General features: G+C 39.4%; 1 protein-coding gene across 1 annotated transcript in view; it reads left to right on the top strand.

The window, feature by feature from the left end:
* The window catches only part of nos1apa (nitric oxide synthase 1 (neuronal) adaptor protein a), a 207,209-nt gene extending 187,599 nt beyond the window's left edge, over positions 1-19,610 (top strand). The window contains exons 9-10 of the mRNA XM_037697917.1: positions 13,822-13,987; positions 19,039-19,610. Of these exons, the coding sequence (XP_037553845.1) occupies positions 13,822-13,987; positions 19,039-19,610 (738 nt within the window). The remainder of the gene's footprint in view (positions 1-13,821; positions 13,988-19,038) is intronic.
* The last annotated feature ends 3,009 nt before the right edge of the window (positions 19,611-22,619 follow it).

Below are 22,619 nucleotides of genomic sequence, written 5' to 3'. Positions count from 1 at the left end.
ACATATATATATATATATATATATATATATATATACATATATACATATCTCAAATCTGCAGTTTCAAAGGCTTTCATAGAGTTTAAAGAGAGACATTTTCTTTGAAGAACTAGTGTTTTTTTAAGAAGGCAGGAATTGCGTGAGAACAGCAACATCCATCAGTTGTGTCTTTAATTAATAAATAACAAGTATTTACATAAATTGGTAAAATATAATCTGTAATGTCTTTATTCAGTTTGCAAAGGGTTCCCAGTCTTTTAGCTTCTGTCAAGCAAAAAGATGTGAAAAGTAAATCATTTTGAAAAAATCAGTGACTGAATGAAATTACTGCTTGATGACGGTGACCTTTAACCCTAAACCAAGACTGGCGGCATGAGTTAGGTCATCTAAATGAACTCTGGAGCAACTTTAAATGTGTTTTGTTCAACACATTCTGTTGCTGAAATAAAGGAGAACCCTGAAATTGTATTTACCCTAGTTGTAATGACGTTCTTTAAGTAAATGTTTATTTCAGAATGGGAAAATAAAATAAATCTCAGATGTTGGGGGGAAATAAGTCTTAATTTTTACCTACTTTAAACAATAAATGGATTCTGCATGCCATAGGTACAAAATACCATCGCTCATCTAGGCGTTTATCAGCAAAAAGCACACAAAAAAACAAGAAGTGTGATTTTATGGGGTGCCTCAGGGTCCTTGATGTGGGTTTGCTGTTTTTTTCCTCCATGGTCTGATTATTTCTGAAGAAAATATGAATCTGAAACCTCTTTCTGCACAAACCTACAGCTGCCAAACTTCACCGAGCAAAAACTTGATTCATCTCCAGTCCCTTTGACAGAAACTCTGAATAAATCTCAAACCTCTTTAAGAGCAGAGTCATGTGACATCAATCAGGAAGTGAGGAGGTTCTAAGACAAATCCAACCAATCTTTGTGAACTTTGCTCAGCCTTATAACTTGACCAATTACTAGAACTTTTTCACTAATTTAACCAATAACCTTTGCCCCTCCCACTTTTCACTTCCTGGAATCCAAGACTTCAAAGTGAACATCAGTCTAAAACTAAAATAAAACTGATTTTACATCAAATATTGCTGATAAAACCCCTAAAAATTAATTTCCTGAAGTATTAAATTAAATGTTTCAAAACTGTTTTGCAATGTGTGTAAAGTTGTGGAACAAGAACGAAAATATTTGCTTGATGAGTTAAAATGTGGCCGAGGAATTCTGAGCCTTTTCCATCAGTCGGGTCATGACCCAACTAGAAGGAAAGGAAGGAGTTTCTCTCCTAAGTGGAGGAGATTATTATTATTTTAATAACAAACGACAGCATAAAGATGCAGCAGAGTTATAAAAATCAGATATGACGTGCTGTTTCACACAGAGCTGCTCATTTATCAGATTCAGCAGATTTAAGGACTTTATTTGTAACATTTGTTGTGATAAAAGCTGCCACAAAATCACACACTTTACAGAAAATTACAAAAATCAAATTACAATTTAAAGACAATTACAGAAAATTGGTGTCAACTCCTGGAGTGAGTAAACAATTGCAAACGTTTGCACATCTGAAATTCTGGAAAAAAATGGGCATTCATTTTTCTTGCTAAGCTTAAAAATTAATATAATCAGTTCCTAAGCTGTTAGAGGATTTGAATTATGTAAAATAAATACAATTGTCTTATTTTAGGGTCTTGCTGGCATCCGATTTGTTATTGACTTATAGGTTGTTAATTTAACACTATTCAAAAATAAAGAAATGTATATACTTGTTGAAAAAAAAAAGCAAAGTTTAAAGCAAAATGAGGAACTATTTTTTTATTAAAGTTTTGCGCGACATTTAGCCAAACTTTTCAATGTTTCAGATAAAACCCACCAGCAGCTGTTCTGTTTCTACAAGGTTTTGTGTTAATGGAAAATATTTTAACAGTTTTTTTTTTGTTTGTTTGTTTTTTAATTGAGCAAATAAAATATCACAGATGCTAAAAATCAGCAGGTTCTTGAATCACAAAATATATTTCACCATAATCGTTTTCCTATTTGTCACCTGCTTGGCTTTGAAATCTCACCAGCTGCGTCGCAAAGTGCTGTTTGAAATCCGAAGGCAGCGTTGGTTTCTGTTCGTCACAGAAGAGATTAACATGGAAGGTGAAAAGGGGGGGTCACTTTGCCTGTTGATGCCCACCACTCCCCCAAACAGCCTGCGATCATGGAGGGACGGGAGAGATTCTTGTTGTTCAACCTGGAAGCAGAGCCGGAGCAAAGGTCACAGTAAATGGAGGGAAATGAGTCAGACGGCCAACACTAATCACAGCTCATCTACACATGAGTGCAAGTGGAGGTCTTTAATGACGTATTAAAACTGAGGGGGGGGGGGTCACCGTCTGTCTGCTTCATGATGAAATTTAACCCTGCAGCTCTGTCTCCCTGCCTCTTTGGATGTTTTGGGTTTTAGCTCAAACTGATCTATTTTTCTCACTTCTTCTTTTATTTTCTCCCATCAGTCCTCCTGATGCTTCAACTCATCCTTTCCTCCCCCCCACTCCCCCATTTTAATGTCCCTCGTTGCAGAAGTTAAGAGGGGGAATTGGAAATAGCCTTCGTTAGTTCGTCCCATCCATGTGAGCGTGGTCATTTGAAAACGGTCTTAAGTACAAACCAAGCCTGTCACGCTAAATCAGTTAATCACATGATAAATTAAAATTATCGACCTCATTTTCTTTTATCGGCTTTATCGTTTCTTCGTGTCTCTCTCTTTCTACTGAAGACACTGGATGACAAAAAGATCGACTCCGGTGCTCGTCACTGACCCCTCCCTTTCTCTTTCCTCTTTAAAATCCATTTTAACCGTTCAGAATCACATTTATAGATCGATAAAAGCAGCTAAGCTGAGAAGCTAAGCTATGAGCTAAGCTAACAGGCCGACCTCGAGAAAAAACCTCCGTCTTGTTGAAGCTCCAAAATTCACGGTTGAAACCCGTGCCGTTTTCTCTACAAAAAGAAGCTGAGAACTTGTTTACTGATTTTTTTTTATTTTTATTAAAAGCTTTGTGTGAAAAATGCTATGCTAAAGAGCTCAAACCACACCGAGCATCTGCCATTTTGTGAACCAAAGAGAGACAACCCATGTCATGTCAAGGGGCCTCCCTCCCATTGTTTTTAAAGAGACGCTCTACTCGCTTCCTTACTATCCATCCTTCGGTTCAAACAGTCTTATACTGCCATCCGGTGGTTGAAAAAAGGTACTACATGCAAAACAAATTAACAAACGTCTTCTTAAATTTAACAGTAATAACTAATTATTGTCAAATTTCAAACAATATTATCGTTTATAATTCCTGAGACAATTAATCGTCCAGAAAAATTTGTAATCGTTAAAGGCCTAGTACCAATTTCCATTTTGGTGTGTGGCTACATAGGGCAAGAAAGGTTCCTTTCAAAAATTAGGTTGTCGTGTCAAAATCCAAGATGGCTGTATGTTAACCTTGTGAGCTGAATAATTTCAAAAGTAAGCAACATGCCAACTTGCATTTTTGTGTGTGGCTGCATCTAGGCACTGTTCAAATTATGTTGCCACGTCAAAATCCAAAATGGCCACCACTATAATTATATGTAAACTAACCACCCCTATCGTTTGAGGAAACTGTGCTTTCTAGTTTTTATATACCTTAAAAGTATAGTTTCCTCAAACGATTAGGATGCCCTGTGGGGTGGCCGAAGATTAATTTATGGTGGCCAAGGCCACCATTGGCCACCCCTTGGATCCACCAGTGCACCTGGTCACTCTGTTCTGCCTCAAACAAGCAAAACAAAATAGGACGCTAGTCTTCTACACAGTGTAACTCCTACCCTCTTGAGTATCTTGCACCAAAAACATTTAGGTTTACTTGCACTCATTGTCCAATCCCAGTCCAGGAATTATTTTAAAATTCATCTAGAAAACTATAAACGTTCACCATTCAAATCCCTCGGTGGCGGAGAACATCGATGTACCGCTTGCTTCCGTAAATATTTTCCGAGTATTTTCCAGGTATTATTTTACTGTGTACTTCTTTAACTCTGGGAAGTAAAGTTAAAGTTGGCCCTTCACCTCCCCAGTTCCTCCACACTTCAGTAATCTGTCCATTCTTTCTCATGTTCTCCTCAGTCCTTTTTTCTGTTTCCTTCTCACTTCATTTAGCCCACACACGCTACAGACACGTTTCTTATGCTTTCCATATGATTGCACCAGTAAAATCTCATTTCCATTATTATGTTGGGTTTTTTTTTCCTCCAGAAATGTGACAAAATAAAAAAATAAGTCTGCTGGAGGGTTTTCAAACACTGTGAGATGAAAGGAAGCCGGCGTGGGCAGGCGGTGCAGAGCTGATAACTCTGTAAGGAGGGCATCCTCAGCCTGTTGAGTCACAGAGAACCAGCCGTAATCCTGTTAGGCGGCTGGAGATCACTGTTCTTCAGTGCAGTCTGAAAGGAAACTGGTCTCACTTTGCTTTATCTACCAGTTTCAGAAGTTTCATCACTGTTAGTCCAGAAAGGAACCCTAAGGTGTCTTTATTTGTTCCTGTTTTGTTTTAGTTGGGCTCTTTACAAAAGTAGTTTTGCAGAAAACCTTGATGGGTTCATCAAACGCCCATAAAATGTTATCTTAATATTCGTACAATTAATGGATTTAGAGCCACTCTTTGTTTGCTAAGTCTGATTAGCTGCAGCCGCCATCTTGAAATTTGAATAGTTTCTTGTGAGTGATTTTTATTCAAATCCATCCACTGGTTTTTTTTTTTATTTTAGTTTTTTTTACTTGTTTGACTTAATTTGTGAAAATTATCACATTCCAAACTCAGATGTGAATTTCCAACTAGCTGAGGTGAAACAAATGAATAAAAATTCTTCAAGAATAATTGAGTAGGATTGGGTTTTGGTTTTTAAACCAGAGGCTTTAAGCAGAGCGATGTCCAACCGTAGTGAGAGTAAGAATCGGGAACAGACAAATTGTCCTTCTCTGCTCGTCTCCTGGGAAATAATTTTGAACAATGGCGCGCCGCGGCCCAATTAGAGCTGTAACGAGTTGTTTCAGGGTCTGAGCGGCCCTTCAGGTTTAGGAACCTTCAGATAAGAAGGAACACAGTGTTGGTTTGCTGGTTCTCTCACAAGGGGAAACCACAGAGAAACACAAGTAATTAGTTCTTTACTTTCATTTATAAGAAAGTTTTATTACGGCCCTGCAATTTAAAAATGAATAGCATAAGTTTTTATTTTAACACGGTTTAAATAGGAATTGTGTGCTCTTACTGTTAGTTTGTCGTCCACTGCTTCCAGAAATGCTTAATGTTTGACACAAACAATCAGATATTTTAAAACTTTGTTATGGGGGATTTTTATTAAAATCGTCTTCTTTTGTTGTTAAAAATGTACCCGCAAAAAGCTGATCATACAGTTTTTTTTTTATCATATCTGACATGAGAGGAAATATGCACGTTAATTAAAATACATTTTAATCAGTAAAGCAAGATTAGTTTGAAATTAATTCACAGCTTTTCTTTTATCTGAAGTGTAGCCTCGTAATTAAAACAATTCACAAGTAACGTAATTATTTAAAACACATCATAGTTTTTATAAATAGACAGATGTGTACTTTATTGTCCCCAAGGGGAAATTTGTCTTGGACATTGTGCGCGAAACAAAGCTTCTTTTACAACTAAATACACTAAAAATAATAAAATCATGTGAACACCACAACAAAATAAAATAAAAAAAATGCCTATTGCTCAATAAAAACACATATTGCTCAATAAATTTTAAAGGTTTTTACCACTTTTTATTGCAGCGTACGTTATTCAAGTGCTCTCCAGATGTTCCAGAGCGTCCTCGACCTATTGTTCCTTTTCCAGTCGCACTTTGTTTCCCGCTTCGTCTCGTTTCTTTTCTGTCTCCGTTTTCGTTTTCTTATCACGTCATCGCTGACGCAACAACAGAAAGCCTTTAACGTTGCCATGGCAACCTGCTGCTAGTTGCCACATTGAGCAGAGATGCGAAAAACAGGAAGTCATAATGAGTTTTAATGACTAAGACCTCTCGATACGTCTCGTTCTGAAAATATTCCATCCTTCTTGTCCGTTTTTCACACGTTCTCCTTTAAATATAAGCACATAATAACATTTTTGTGTTTTCTAATCAGAGTTGGCTGAGGGAGCCATCTTGAATTAGGCCGACTTGAAAAGTAAATATGTTTTAGAGCTACATCCATCAAGTTTTGATACAATTTATCCAGTAGGTCATGAGACATTTTGCTAACAGACCACGTTGATTCCAGTGAGTTCTAGGCAAAATGTTTAACAAGGATTTTGCACAATGTGCAAGTGTTCAGAATACATGTTATGGGTCATTCTCAGCTACTACCACACACAGTTTGAGGTAAATATCTGTGAAATTGACTGAGTTGTAAAGTCTGGTCGGTGATAAAGATGTCTTCCCATCCATAATCTGTCAGAAGGGACAGGAAACAAGTTAATGTCAACACTTCAGACTGTTAGCGCTGAACATTAGCATGTTCCCCGCTCTGCATGCAGCTGGAGGAATATTTCGCCCTCTTTAGCTCAGGACTCCGTTGCCTCTTAGTCAGCTGAAAGTGAAGGCCTGCTGGGCCACGATCAAACTCCAAGGTTAGGCCTAATCAAATCAGTGAGAGCGGCGCTGCCTCTCGTGGCAGGAAATCATTAATAAGTGGCCCTCTCTAATGCTGAGCCACTTCTGAACCGCTCCACAGGGTTGAGACTTGGAGAGTTTTCTCCTTTGAACTTTTGAAAGCAGTTATGTTGCTTGGGACTGGAGGAGGCGCAGCCAACATTTGATTTCTGGAGGACTTCTAGGTCAGATCAGGGAGTCCCTGCAGCTAAAGAGTCAGCTGTGAGTGTGCTTTTTAACTTGTGTGTGCAGACGTGCACAGTGACCGAGTGGTGTCTGTCTCCCCTGCCTCTTTTATATAAATGATTCGGTGTGTGAGAGAATTTAGCCTTTCAGCCTGAAATTGAAATGGAGCCTCTGCTTTAATTTGCAAACCACAGCAGGCTGTGACATTAAGGCTACACGAGGATCAAAGCGCCGCTGGTTCTGTTCAAACCGTATAAGGCAGAGGCTTCGGTGCAAAGATCCAGCATCTGTTCCCAGTCTGACTCAGCATTCACACTGTTTTCCTGTTTAGTTTTATTTGTGCATTTATGTGTTCCACTTCTGCGTGCTTTGTGCTACTTCGCCCATTTGCACCTCAAAACCTTTAGCTGGTTTGAGAATAGTGTGCTTTGGCTTTTGTTTTGTACAACTTTTACACTTTTCAAAATATAAAATTCAGTTTGAAAATTACATTCACAACAAAAATGTGCTGATATTTCCTCAATATGTTCAAAAATAATGTTCAGTTTGAAATCTGGTTTGGCATAGTTACACTTTGTTTGTCTTAGACTACTTTTAGCTATCGCTTTACCTCTTTTAGCTACTATTTTGCTACTTTAGTTTTTAGGTCTATGTTTTTATTTTTTGGGGTTTAAGCTGTTCTGCTCTCATCACCATAAGGAAACCATGCTTCCAGGATTATCACCACTAAGATATCCAAAAGAAGAACTGCAGAACTGCTTACAGATTGCCATTCAACTAAAAATACAAGCAACTATTGTAATTGCAAGCAACAATCAAGAATAACAAATAATTTAGATTTTTGATCAAATTAAACATATTATTTCGTAAACATCTTTCTAAAGCCATAATCTGCTTCTTTTTGTTTTCTAAGTTCAGTTGTATTTTCAAGCTGGAATCATCCTGTTGTCCACTACAGTGCACATGCTGTGAAATTAAAAATAAAAATATGTTTAATACCATTTTAATTGTAAACTCTTTTGTTAGGCCCAAATAGATATTAAATCACAAAAAAAAAAAATGAAACTGGAAACCACTTTTTTGTTTCTTCAGTTCACAGAATGTGATTTTTTTTTAATGGCATTAGATTTGATTTTGTAGTTTTACATTTTTCATTTCATTTGTCAGCTTGATTCAAGATGGCCGCCACAGCTCGACTTTAGCTAGCAATAAATGGTTTTAATTTATTCACTTTGACAGATTTTGAACGAAAATGTCGTAGCTGAGAGTCATCCTCAACAGATATTTTGAGTATTCAGAAATCAGACTAAAACCTACGGATTCATTCTTGAAATGTCAGTTTTGAATTAAACTTAATTAAACTTGTTTAATTCTGTGGGTTTCTGTGTTTTAACATTTTTAAACTCCTGCCTTCATTTGGGAATTGTCCCTGCTGTATTTAAACATGCTGTGGTTAGGCCCCTTCTTAAAAAACCTCACCTCGACCCATCAATTTTGTCAAATTTTAGACCTAATTCTCATCTGCCTTTTTTAGCCAAAGTTTTAGAAAAGGTTGTTTTTATGCAGTTACAACCTGTTTTAGAAAATCATGTTATTTATGAAACATTTCACTCTGGATTTAGAACCCGTCATTGTACTGAGTCAGCCCTGTTAAAAGTCCATAATGATATTTCCAGTGTCCATGGATGCCAAGTGTCCCGTTGTTCTGGCGCTGCTGGACCTTACAGCTGTGTTTGACACAGTGGACCACGATGTCCTGGTGTCTCGTCTTCAACGCCGTGTTGGAATATCTGGAACAGCTCTCAAATGGTTCACTGCCTACTTGACCAACAGAACGTTCTCTGTCATGTTGGGTAATCTGTCTTCCTCTACTGCCCCTCTTTCTTGTGGTGTGCCACAGGGTTCTATTCTTGGTCCTCTCCTCTTCTCTCTGTATGCTGTCTCTTGGATCAGTGATAGCCAGACATCACTTTTTCTTTTCACTGCTATGCTGATGATCTACAAATTTATGAAGCCTAAAAACAGTAACCTTCACACACCTTTTTCTGATTGTATTGCCGACATTAAACAGTGGCTTCACCGTAATTTTCGTTTTTTAAACGAAGGAAAGACAGAATGCATCTTCTTCGATGATGATGCTCCCTGTAACTTTGGTGCTCTGACATCCAAGTTCAGACCCACAGTTAAAAACTTAGGGGTGACATTTGACAAGGACTTAAAGTTTGATAAACAAATAGCCTCTGCAGTCAAGTCCTGTTTTTATCAGTTATGTCTCTTATCCAAAGTTAAGCCTTTTTAAAATTGTTCTGATTTGGAAAAGGCCATGCATGCTTTTATCAATTCAAGGCTTGACTACTGCGATTCCATATATGCAGGAATCTCCCAATCCTCCATTAGACGCCTTCAGTTGGTCCAAAAATGCTGCAGCTTGACTCTTAACCGACACCTCCAGATGTGAGCACATCACCCCTGTTTTATTTTCTCTCCACTGGCTTCCAGTCGATTTTAGAATTAAATTCAAAATGTTATTATTCACTTTTAAAGCACTTAATGGTCTTGCCCCACTGTATCTGACTGATCTTATAGCTGTTCGTGAATATAGTAGAACACTGAGATCATCCAATACTTTTCTACTGTCTGTCCCAAAGTCCAACTACAAACGATGGGGTGACTGGGTCTTTTCTGTTGTTGCACTCAGACTCTGGAACCATCTCCCTCAGGACTTGTGCTCCATCACTGATATGGAGCATTTTAAGTCTAGACTTAAAACCTTTTTATTCAGGCAGGCTTTTAATACCTAGTAGTTCTTTGGCAATCTTGCTATGTTTTAATTGTTTGTTTTTAACTTGTGTATTGTGCAGCACTTTGTGCACCTTTTGGCTGCTGGAAAGGGCTCTATAAATAAAGTTTGATTGATTGATTGATTGTAATCGTGTCATTTATGTCACAAATGTCAAATGCCAAAAATAATATGGTAATGTGATATTTTTATAGCCTAAAATGTCTAAAATTTAACTTTTTACAGTATTTTTTTAACTTTTGGGCAAAGAAAATGTAAGCATTCATTGATTTTTGAGCTTTATGAAATTTTCCTTTTAACAGATAATTAAATAATTAACTTGTGTGTGTTCAAAAATACTGTCACTCGGTCAGAAACTGTGAGCAGCTTTAAAACAACGGCTGAGCTGGTCAGACTTCCTGTGCACAGCTGTGTCCTCCTGTGTTTGAGAGCTGATTAGTCTTTGATGATCCCCGCTGGATTATCACTGATTGATCGGTTCGATTCTGGCTGTAAAAGCACTCAGTCGGTGCGATGACATTAACTTGACACCGCTTTGATTTAAATACCATGCAGTTAAATCGCTTCGTGGCAGATCAGTCGATCCCTCCTGCTACGCAGACTCGACAGAATCAAAGTCCAAACTTTCTCTATTTCAGTAAATGCTGATGAATGCAGAACAGTCGTGACAGGTCGTGTTAATTATTTAGTTATTGTCTTTCTTTGCACAAAACAAATACTTATCTTTTCTGCACACCGGCTGTGCCAAAGTACTAGAAATTATAACACAAGTGAAAACCAGTCACATTACTTCATGTTAAACAGCACCAGGGGGTTGAGGCTTCTGTATTTGCAGAAGCCTAAACAATTAACATGGGAGGAACTCAGAAAGGTCATGAAGGACTTTCATGAAGGACTTCAGCCTCGAAGAGGTTCTGACAAGTGAACCCGTCTCAGACTGGGCTTGGTTTGCTGCGAGCTGCTCACCCAGACTGGGGATATTGTTGAACAGTAGACGAAATACTTTGAGGACCATGTTCATCTCTGAGGAGACAGAATCTGAAGATCTATTAGGAAACATGTCCATCACAGGTAGTTAAGCTGTTCGATGGCAGGACGCCAGGGGTGGACAAGGTTCCCTTTGACACGCTGAAGGCTCTGGATAGGACTGTAACAGTTGACGAGTCACTTCGATGTCGTATGGGAAACCGAGACCGACACCTGTGGAGGGCGGTGGTCCCGATTTTGTCTGGGCTGAAGACAACCTTATAGATAAGGTGAGGAGCTCCATCATCCAGGAGGAACTCAGAGGAGAGCCGCTGCTCCTCTACGTCAAAAGGAGTCAGCGGAGGTGGTTTGGGCATCTGATTAGGATGATTCCTGGTCACCTCACTTTGGAGGTTTTCTGTGCATGCCTTATTGGAAAGAGACTGTGGAGCAGACCCAGAACTTGCTTGGAAGAATATCCTTTCTGGTCTGGGAACACTTTGGGGTACCCAGTAGAAGCAGTTTCACTAGAAAGAAGAAGGTCTGGGTTTTCCTCCTGGACATGTCCCAAGCATGTATAAAAGAAAGAAAAATAACCTTCAGATTAAAAAAAAAAAAAACATGGTCTGCAAAAGTAAAAACTGGTGTAGAACATAAAGTTGTAAAGATTCATTAACTGCGTGCCATTAAATTTCATTTTCACAGCAGAGCAACAAAATGTTAAATTATGGGGCTGAAAGTGAGCAAGATTTACTTTTTTATGTTTTGTATTTGGTTTCCCTCAACTAAAAGAGTGCATTCACACGTAGGTGGTATAACACAGCTGCTTCAGTACAAAGCTTTGATATAATTGTTCCATAAAAAGCCAGCGTGTGGATTAAGGTGTATGATCTCTGCTGTGCTGGAGTTCTGTCGTCTGAAAACGGCTCGGCAGCCACAGGAAGTCACTGAAATGAGCCTCATTAATCTGTTAAAGCATTAGCGTTCTATTGTTCAGGGTTACGGCACGCATCGCTTGCTGTTTTCGAGAGATATATATTAGAACAAATCACCCCCTCACTGTAAAGATTCAGTTTTATTACAGAATATATCATCGTGACGTCACAGTTGATAAAGCTGTGGATGTAGGATTTACACTGGTAGTGTCTGGAAACAGTTGCAAAGATCACTTCTCTGTTTGTCACCACCCTGAGCAGTAAAAAGTACAATTGTGGACATTAAGGTAGTATTATTTTTCACTTCTTCAAGGCTGGCTGTCTCCTGCACTGCTTCTCGATGCTGTTTGTTCTGCGTCAAAGAGCTGAAGCTGCAGATTCAGTTTTCTGCCCATTTATTTGACTCAACCTCTGCGAACGAAACGCTTCCAGCTGATGGAGCACTTGGTTACGGGAGGAAAAACTGTCATATAGGAACTTGACTTGTTTTTATTTTAAATTAGCGCTACAATCTGCAGAACTCCTCTGAACAGTTGATTGTATTCCTGTGCCTGTTTATTAAAATGACTGCAGCAATTCAGACTTGGGTATTTGGTAAAATTTCTGTTGATGTTTTGCAGAAAGGCAGCATGGTTCAAACAAAAAGGCAACACATTAAGTTGCAGTCAGGTTATAGAAAGTCCGTGCATTTCTTAAAGGGAACTAACATCAGCTGAGGCAGAAATTACAAGTCAGACTATCAGTTTTGTGACATTTGGGATTGAAAGTTAACTTTCTTAGAAATGAGACTTTGGTTGACTCAGAAAATTAATCAGTTGTCGATGTGCATAGGTCTGTTGCAATAAACAATAAATCAATTAATCGCATGATAATTTAAAATTATCAACCTCATTTTCATTTATCGGCTTTATCGTTTCTTCGTGTCTCTCTCTTTCTACTGAAGACACTGGATGACAAAAGGTGCTCTTCACTGACCCCTCCCTTTCTCTTTTCTCTTTAAAATCCATTTTAACGATCCAGAATCACATTTTTGGATCGCTAAATGCAGCTAAGCTGAGAAGCTAAGCTACGAGCTAAGCTAACAGGCCAACCGCGAGAAAAAAACCTCCGTCTTGTCGAAACTCCAAAATTCACGGTTGAAACCCGTGCCTTCGTGTTAAAAGTTTTTTCTCTGCAAAAAAAAGGCCGAGAACTTGTTTACTGATTTTTTTTATTAAAAGCTTTGTGTGAAAAATGCCATGCTAAAGAGCTCAAACCACAACGAGCTTGCGCCATTTTGAGAACCCAAAAAAACAGGAAGGAGAGACAGCCCATGTCATGTCAAGGGACCTCCCTCCCATTTTTCTTAAAGAGACACACTGCTCGCTCCCTCACTATCCATCCTTCGGTTCAAACAGTCGTATACTGCCATCCAGTGGTCAAAAAAGATACTACACTCAAAAATTAACCATCATTTTTTCTTAAATTTTACAATTACTAATTATTGTCAAATTTCAAACAATATTATCACTTATCGCAATAATTTCTGAGACGATTAATCGGCCAGCAAAATTTGTTATCGTGACAGGCCTAGCTGTGCATCTAATGACTATTTTCAGAGAGTTTCATTTGCATCCATCCAGTGGTTCGTAGGATATTTTGGTAACAGGCAGACAGAGTTGAGTTATTTTTAAAGTTTTAAGCAAAAATCTTACACAAGGTGACATCTCGGAGTATGTTTTGGGGATCAGGCTCAGCTATTTCTTAAATTTTACCTCTACCTTTATCCAAATGACTAAGTTTTAGCCATTTTTGTGTGTGTTGGGTTTGAATGACTGTGACAGCCATTTTAAATTGAGTTGATTCCAAAAGTTATTGTAGACGTACATCCAGTTATTACTTTCAGCGACTTTTGTCGAACTTCATCCCATAGTTCACAATATGTTTTGCTAACACAAACAAACAGTCACGTGGGATTGTGCTATTCCCTGCCTTTCATGGCAGTATATAAAAAATATATGTTTCTGTCTGTTTCTCCTTAATTACATTTCAGTTAATTGGGATAATTATATTTTTTTCAGACATGAACTTGTAGTTTTTGTATTTTTAAAAGTCATCAGTTTGGTTTGTCCATGATCTTCACATTATGGTGACCTCTTTGTTTATTTTTTATTTAACGTTTTTTTCTGTAACAAAGGTTTGTCAGATTTACTAATGAGCTCTGTGCATGTTTTCCTGTTGTGTCTGTGCTCCCTCCTGACCCGTCCTGTCGCAGGTCCACCTGCTGAAGGACCAGCTGAGTGCCGAGGCCACGGCTCGGCTGGAGGCCCAGGCTCGAGTCCATCAGCTGCTGCTGCAGAACAAAGACCTGCTGCAGCACATCTCCCTGCTGGTTAAACAAATCCAGGAGCTGGAAACCAAGATGGCTGGACCAAATTCCAGTGAGTCAGAGCACATGCACACCATATGGAGGAGTTATCACTTATACTGTGAACATGTTGAGAGAAATGCACATAAGGAATCTACTGAAGGTAGAACTGCAGAGGAACACACAGTACAAACATGTATTAGGCACTTTTTAATGAGAAACCAAGTTGTATAAAAATGTAAACGCAGTAGAATGATCTTTAACCTTGAATCAACTTGGCAGCACTTTGTCTCAGAGGGAGTGTCAACACCTGCAGCAACAAGTGAACGGGTAAATTAATTCAGTAGCAAAACCTCCAGAAATTCATCTCGTCTGTTTAACATGCAGATACTTCAGAAAGTACATTTAAAACAACAGCTGTTGACTAAAGTGCTTCTTTAAAGTAACCAGAAAAGAAAACTTAAACTATGAAAATATTGAATATTAATAAAATGCATGTAAAGTAGCTCTAAATAAGCTTTAGCTCTCTAGCAGATTTGAAAGGCGATGAATATAAATGAGTTTTAGGATGAGATTTACAAACAGCTCTTGTTGTAGCTTGGCGAACGTGCAGGGTAGTCGAGTCTATAATTTAGAGGCCACTTCTACAAAAGCCCTGTTTCTTCTGTACCATTGATGAAGCTGAGGAAATTTAAATCTATAATTTAATCTTTGAAAGACAATCAAACAGCAGTTTAAGTGAAAACTAAATGTCAGTAGATCAGAACTGTTCAATAAATTTTTTATTTTTTTTTATTTTTTTTTTTAAGTAGGGGTCCAAGGGGCACAATTATAGAAACAATCATATTGACCCGAGCATAGAACCCTGGGGAACTCCTTGAAAGAAACTCCTGACTACATATGAGCATAAATCTTTAGAAATCCACCCCTAAATAATCCATATATGCAGCTCGTTGCACGGTGATGAATCCAAATGTGTGCAAGTTTGTAAACAGAACATTTCCGATCTAATTCAGTCCAATTTCTTGTTATCGAACTTTCACCAGAGGTAATGAAGGAAAAATTCAAGTTCTGCTTTAGCCTACCCCATCTGGAAAGAGTAAACTGAATATATTGTAAAGCTTCATTTCAGTTTCTCACTCTGACAAGTTGTACTTTTGCAGCTTTGGTCATCGTATCATTTTCAGGTCTCTCTTGTAAATGAGTCCCCATGGCTCACTGGGACTAACCTGTATGAATAAAGGTTGAATGAATATTCTTACTTTGTGAGTATGAAAATAAGTTGTCTGTATTATCGCTGTGCAATGAAAATAGTCCCGCTTTTTTCCCCAAACAGTTTAAAATGGAGTAGGTGACCTTGATCACATAAGGGTGGAAGGGATTTGTGTAGTGCATTCAGGTTTGTGCACGTGCATGTGGTAAAGGGCATGGGTGAGAAATGGTGATTGTTTAAGTGCGTAGGTGCAAAAGCTTTGACAATTTTGTACCTAACTGATACAAAACATCAACCGTTGCATATGAAATGGTAAAGGTTGGAAGCAAAATGTAAAACTGAGGGTATGAAGTGGGGGTGCAGTTTGACGGAGGTACACTCTGACCAGCACCCAGACTAAACAATGGCTTGAATTTGAGAGATTAGCTTAAGCTCAGTGGGATTATATCAGAAAGGTTCAGTGTGTCTTTCTGCACACAATGAGCCTAACACGTCTGCTTAAAATGAAAGAAACCTCCAGAAGACATGAAGGAGCAGACATAATTACCTGCAGGCAGCAGGTTGAGTGTTAAACTTAATGGGATATGTTTGGAGCATCTGATGACCAATGTGAGCAAATTAATTGTGTTTTCAAATGAGCCCCTCAGTATTCTTAGCCTCCGCTCACGTCCTGAAGCCGTTTGTCCCTGACACACACACACCCCCCCCCCCCCCCCCACAGCTTCGTACGTTTTTTTTATGTCGACTCTTCAGACAGAAAATCTTCTCAGCTCCATCACAGCCCAGCCTGCCCTCCAAATGTCACCCTGCAGGAAACCATCTTTAATTTCATCAACAAACATAAAAAAATGTGATAATGATTAAAAAATATATATATATTCTCATTGCTCTCCCTTTGAGTTGGACATTTTAATATGCACCCTTACTCACTCAGCAAACTTTTCTTTTTCTGGACACACATGTCATTGGACAAAGTAAAATCAAAATATGAGCAATAGTAACTGTTTTTTCACTCTAATGCTTCAGAACTCTAACATTTTTATTTTTATTTTTTTCAGATTCATTGTCAGTAATATTAAGTTCCTTTTTGTCATACCAGTGAGTACACAGTAGCTCAGCGTGTCCAAGTAAAAACAGGTTTTTACCTTCTGGTCATTTGTTTAAAGATGCCTGAATGAATTTAAGATAATTATCAGTTTTAAAAAAATAGCAATTTGTTCACAACTTCCTTCTAAACTACCCTAAAAAAAAAACAATTAAATGAGTTCCGCATCTTTTTTACCATCACTACATGTAGATTTAATGGCTGCGTCGTTATGTACGATGTTGTTTTATTCGCTGAAAACAAAAATGTGTTGCAGCAAGCAAAGATCTGAAGAAGGACACACAAGAAGGAAAATGGTGACATAAGAGGATCGTGTCCGGTGCGGTCCAATTAGTCTGGACCTGAACCCAACAGAACATCTTTGGAGAAAAAGGCTGGTCTGATGAATTAGAAGTCAGGCTACTTTGGGGTAATCCCCATAATATGTGTTGTGATCTTTCTCTAAACTTGTCAGGATTTTGCAGCCTTAAGAATTTTTAGTTTAACTGATGCTCTCTGAACATTATTGGTGCAGGAAAAGTGTACATTTGCAAAGTTGCATCACATTTACCTGCAATAAAACCCTCAGCATGAAGCAGGAAAAACCTGAAAGTCCTATTTTAGCCTTTTCTCTAGTGTTTGGAAAATTAAGAAAGCAAAACGAAAGGAATCCATCTTGAGCCAAGTCTGGATTATGAAATGTGTTAAACTCGAGAGGACACCATCCATCACCTCAGAAGCTGCGCCTTATCTGCCGTGTGTCGCAGCTCTGGGGCTTACTTTCACATCACGACTCCCACACTTTTAAAGGAAGCTGATCTATCCTAACGTTGTTAGTTACGGCTGTCGTTTTCTTCATGTCACAGGTCAAAGTGACCAAGGTGGGAACGGTTCGTTTGAAATTATTTTCCGCTGATTTTAATGGTGCTTTGGCAGCGTTTATACAAGGCTCAGAATGATGCCCCTACAGTGAGAATAACAGCAAATGTCATTTAAAAGATCGGAATCAGCTTTATTGTCTTTTTTTTTATTATTATTACTTTATTTTACCAGGAAGAAATCCATTGAGATCATCAATCTCTTTTACAAGGATGTCCTGCTTTATTGGCATTGCACCGAAGCGCAGCGAAATTACCTTTCAGTACAGCTCATCCGAGAGAATCATAAACAAACAAACAGACGTGGGGAGACGGAGGTGACTGAGGCCGCCGGCCTCGAGAGGCGCAGCCCTTTTTTTTTTCAGATAAGGAAAAGTAAACACGAGGGCGAGTGTAGGTGTAAAAAAAAATCAAATCCCATCTAGGACACAGTGTAAAAGTTACAAAAAAATGACCTCAGCACATGAAACTGCAACATACTGATGACATCATAACACATTTATGCACGAGGAGAGAGACGTGGGTTGAGTTGCCCGTGGAGACTGCCGGAAAGTTCCATAGTCCTGATAAAGATGGCACAGTGTCTATCAACCAGCTCAACTCTGACACAGATCCACAGGTGTCCTCGGGAGGGGAGCGATGGGGGGGGGGTTGTTCACATAAACAACCAGGAGAAGTTGAGATAGCTGGACAATTCAAGGTCAAGTGGGGAAGCCAAATTCAGATAACACAATTATTTTGGGTCAGGCAACCTCTGCTTGAATTTCCATGTCTGCTTTCATAGTTCTGCTTGTACGTCTCACTGGTGATTACAAACCGACAAATGTTGTGGTCACACCACCAGACTGAACTTGTAGTCTTCTCCAAGGTCGATTCCTTCCCACCAGTGTGTCCCAGGAGCCACAAGTGGTCTGAGGTTCTCAGGAATCGCATCCAGGTTATGGCTCGGCTCGTAAAGCATCTGAGTCTGAGAGCGTACCGCTCGGTACATTCCTTCATACAAGGCAGGCAGCCTTACAATTGCCAGAACCGCTGCCGATGTCTTCCAAATTTGTCGATATGCTAGATACCTGTCAACACCAAAAAGCAGAAATCCGGTTATCATAAATCCAATTATGTATGTGTCTTCAACATCCTCGATGAACAATACGTACAGACACACCATCTTCCACTGGCCCCAGGAATCCATAGTGTATCCATCTGCGAGTGTCTCTTCAGGGCATGAGGGCTCTCCTTTGCCCTGTCTGCTCATTAAGAAAATGTTATCCATTGCATTGAGAGACCAGCTGACCAGATCCATAAGATCTAAAAAGAATCTATCAAAAGCATTTAATAAGTGTTTAAACATTCACTTTTTTCAGTGCAATAAATTTGGGGTTAACTGTACATAAAACAATACGCCCTACTTAGTTAGCTACTTGACCAGTTTTGATTTTGAGCAGATGAAGAGTAGATAATCTTAATAAATTTAAACCTTTCCTCTCACAAAGTGTGAGCCTTGTTTCTGCTGTCCTTAATCAGGAAAAAAAAACCTTTTCAGAAGCTTTAAGTCCTGTTTGAGTTTGGTTTAAATTTGATATGGTATGTTTCTTTAACATGTCGTTTTGCTTCAGGTCAGTCTATAAACAACCACTTCATCACTGAGGAGACGTGATGATGATGAAATGCTTGGAAACATGTTTTTTCTTTCTTGCCCCCTCAAAGCTTTAGTTGATTTATTTTGTTAGGGTTTAAAACCCTGTTTGTTTCCCACAATTCATAGATATCTGTGTCACATAGATTTGTCTTCTGCCATCCCAACTGAAGGCAGATGAAGTGAAATCAACCCACAGTGGACCCGTATGGCATAAAATAACAGATCATTCATTCATGTCTTCTGTCTTCCATCCTGTCCGTTCATCACCTGCTCTCTTAATGTCCAGTTTTTAACCCCCATCTCCTCTCTCCAGTGGGCTCTCAGGACAGTTTGTTGGAGATCACCTTCCGGTCCACGGTGCCTCCAGTGATCTGTGACTCGACCACGCCCAAACCCCAAGTGTCGGACGTCAACCTGCCTCCATTTGGCGCCGGTGATGGGACCAGCAACGCCTTTTCTTCTTCCAACGGGGCTCTTGGGAGCCCACTAGGTAGGGACCAATGTCTACTCAAACTGGAGTGTTTCCGTTTTCTCCCGGGACCCCCGGGGCCTCCACTTCCTCAGCTCCCCTCACCTTCCCCGCCATTCAAGACTAACTGGCCGGAGACTAAAGGGCAAGACGTGCCCATCGCTCCAGCAAACTTCTTGTCCAGAGAAGTCAAACCTTTATGCAGCATGGAGTTCGCCAGGTTTCGTGAGTCCGGCATCGCCTCAGAGTACGAGTCGAATACAGACGACAGTGACGACAGGGAAGACGAGGGGGAGGATGAGGATGAGGACATGGAAATCTTTGGCTGGGGGACAGATGAGGAGACAGTGATGCTGCTCAATGTTCTCAACAAGCAGGGAGCTCCCGACTGTCTGGGAGATGAAATAGCTGTGTAGCACGCCGTAACCTTGACTTGGTGTCGTTCTTTCCCAGGAAATGATTACAGGACTCACCATAGTCGCATACAGATATTTATTTATTGGGCTCACGAGGTAAACACCAAGTCATTGTTTTTGGATGGCAGATGGTTCTCACCTTTGTAATTTAATTTCCCTGTTTCTGTTGGTCCAGCTTACAAACGTCCTTCTTTTCAATCCGTTTCCATCCTTAACTTAAGTAAAAGCTGCTGAAATAAACAGTGTTACATTACTCATTAGGCATCCTGATCAATTATTAGTTAATTTCATGCGTAGAAATTTAATCTTGGCGCCTCTCCGTTCTTTTCTGACCTTATTGTTCCCCGTCACAGAGCGAAGAGGGGGAATTGGAAAAACCCATCCTCCATTTTTTTGTGTGGCAACATCTAAGTGTAAGAAAGGCTCATTTTGAAAATTGGGCTGCCACATCAAAATCCAAGATGGCTGCCACCATATATATATATATATATATATATATATATATATATATATATATATATAGACCATCCCAATCATTTGAGGAAACTATGCTCTCAGTTTTTATATTGCTTAAAAGAATAGTTTCTCCAAATGATGGGGTGGCCAAATGTTAATCTATGGGCAGCACGGTGGATTAGTGGTTAGCATTATTGCCTCACAGAAAGAAGGTCGTGGGTTCAATCCCATGTTTGGACTTGGGGTCTTTCTGTGTGGAGTTTGCATGTTCTCCTCATGTTTTTATGAGTTTTCTCTGGGTGCTCCGGTTTCCTCCCACAGGCTAAAACATGCATGTTCAGGCTGCCTTCAGGCCCAGGCCTCCCTTGCTAAAAAGAGCTGTGATCTCAGAGGGATATTCCTGGTTAAATAAAGTAAAGGTTCATTTATTAACCAGGCCACCCCCTGGCTCCACCCCCTGGCTCCACCCCTGCACCTCGTTCTAGATAAAACTCTCTCTCCACTCACCTGAAAATCCCATAGCAATGAGACATCGGCGTTCCACTTGTCTACAGTGAGTAAGACAGAAACACGTGACTATGAAAAATGTTCAGATCAATTCAGCAAGTTGTCAAAAACATTCAGCATCTACAGTATAAAGTCAAACCAACATAAAAAACATCCCAGTTCAGTTCAGTGGAGTCAGAACATGAAGTAACACTGAATCATCAACTTAAAGGTCTGAACAAAGGCACTGGAATCTGAAAGATCTCAACTCTGCAGGACATCCTAAATTACAGACCAAACAAACCTCACGTGCGCACAGTGATTCGTACGGTTCAGTGTTAGCGCCGTCATTTATTTTGGGTTAAACCTGAGTAAAGTGACTTAATATGTTGCATCATATTCAGCCTCGAAAGCGAGCGTAATCAGCCTGAGCCTCAAGAGAAAACTCTGAATCTAATGTGTGTGTGTAAACTCTAATTCTTTCAAATCCGTCTTACTCATTTCCTCATTTTCTTTCCCTCTTTTCTTGATTACACACTCAACCCTCTTCTCCAGATATCAAACACTCTTCATATTTACAATTCAGGAGCTGAGCTTGGATTTTTTTGTTTCTTCGTTTCAACAGATTGAAATATAAAAATGTCCGTCCGTGTGTGTCTCTGCTGTGTTGAATCCTAGAGGTATCAGGCTGTAAAATGAAACCAAATTCAACTGCTGTGGTTTGAGGAACACAACATTTCCTTCAGATTAGCTCGGTAAGCTCTCGGTTTGTCAGAGCTGGGAGAGAACTCGGCAGGGTTTGGGCATTCTGGAGTGAAAAGTGACACAAAAAAAAGAACAATCAACTCCAATTTTATGGATGAGCTGCTATTCTCTCTGTTCGTAATTAATCAGAAACTATTTTTTGACAGAAATGTGTGTACAAACTTTGTTTCTGAGCTGTCCCACTGAAACTTTTGAACTGCTCTTTTTCTCTTCGGCTTGTTGTCTTGGTAGTCGTTTTCTCTTTGTTTCACGTGTCTCCTTGTTTTTAATTTATGTAAAGCTGGGATTAGCTAGACCGAGGGGAACGCTGTTTGTTTCCTTCATTCAACCCGAAAACAAAAACACCTCGCTCGCTCCAGAACGCTGGCTCACGAACGAAAGCCAAGAGTTATTTTGTTTGTGTAAATCCAGCTCTGTGTATGGCCTAAGGGCACAACGCTGTATTAAAGTATTCATTTTGTTTCAGGATTTTAAAAAAAACAGTGTTTTCATTTTGGGTTCAAGTTTTTCTGAGCAGCAGTCCATCATTTGGCAACAGTACGGTATTTTGAAAACATAAAAGGGGATCAGGCTAAAAGTGCTCTCGGTGTTGTGCAGTTTTAGTTTGATTACCGTACTTTTCGCTGTACAAGTCACACTTTTTTGCATAATTTGTGTGCCCTGCGACTTATACAGTGAAGCAACTTATTTATGTTTTCCCCCATATTTATAACCCAATTTTTGACTGACATCTGACCGTTTTCATTCATTCTGACATGGAAAATATTGAACATTACCATTTTCAGCCACTAGAGGGCCCTCAACCTATATGGCAAGCCAAGTGGCTCATTAATAGGTAAAAGTGGTCATTAATGAGACACTTGGCTTGCCATACCAAGCCACCTTCATCTCGCTCTGGAACTCCTGGAGCAAGCGTCCTATTAGCCGCCCAGGCAAAATGTAGCTGATTTGACCATTACAGTGCATTTTTTAAAGAAAAGTTCAACTGAGACACACCTTTGCTGTAATGTCAAGCAAACAAATAATTGTTTTTAGGTGTTAATCTTGTTAAATTCAGATGAAATGCAATGCGAGTCCTCCCTCCGCGTGCTCCCGCTTCCACAAATTGATTTTTGAAATGCAGCTGATTTGACCATTAAAGTGCATTTATTATGGAAAAGGTAAACCGAGACACACCTTTGCTATAATTTCAAGCAAACAAATAATTGTTTTTAAGTGTTAATCTTGTTGAATTCTTGTTAAAGTCCTCCCGTGCACGCTCCCGCAGCCGCCATTTGGCAGCCAATCGATTTTTGGCACAAC

The sequence above is a fragment of the Nematolebias whitei genome, chromosome 3 (genome assembly GCF_014905685.2).
Source record: "Nematolebias whitei isolate Nwh7 chromosome 3, NemWhi1, whole genome shotgun sequence".
Taxonomy (NCBI): domain Eukaryota; kingdom Metazoa; phylum Chordata; class Actinopteri; order Cyprinodontiformes; family Rivulidae; genus Nematolebias; species Nematolebias whitei.
Note: the sequence above shows the minus strand (reverse complement) of the source record. Positions and strands in the feature narration are given on the sequence as shown.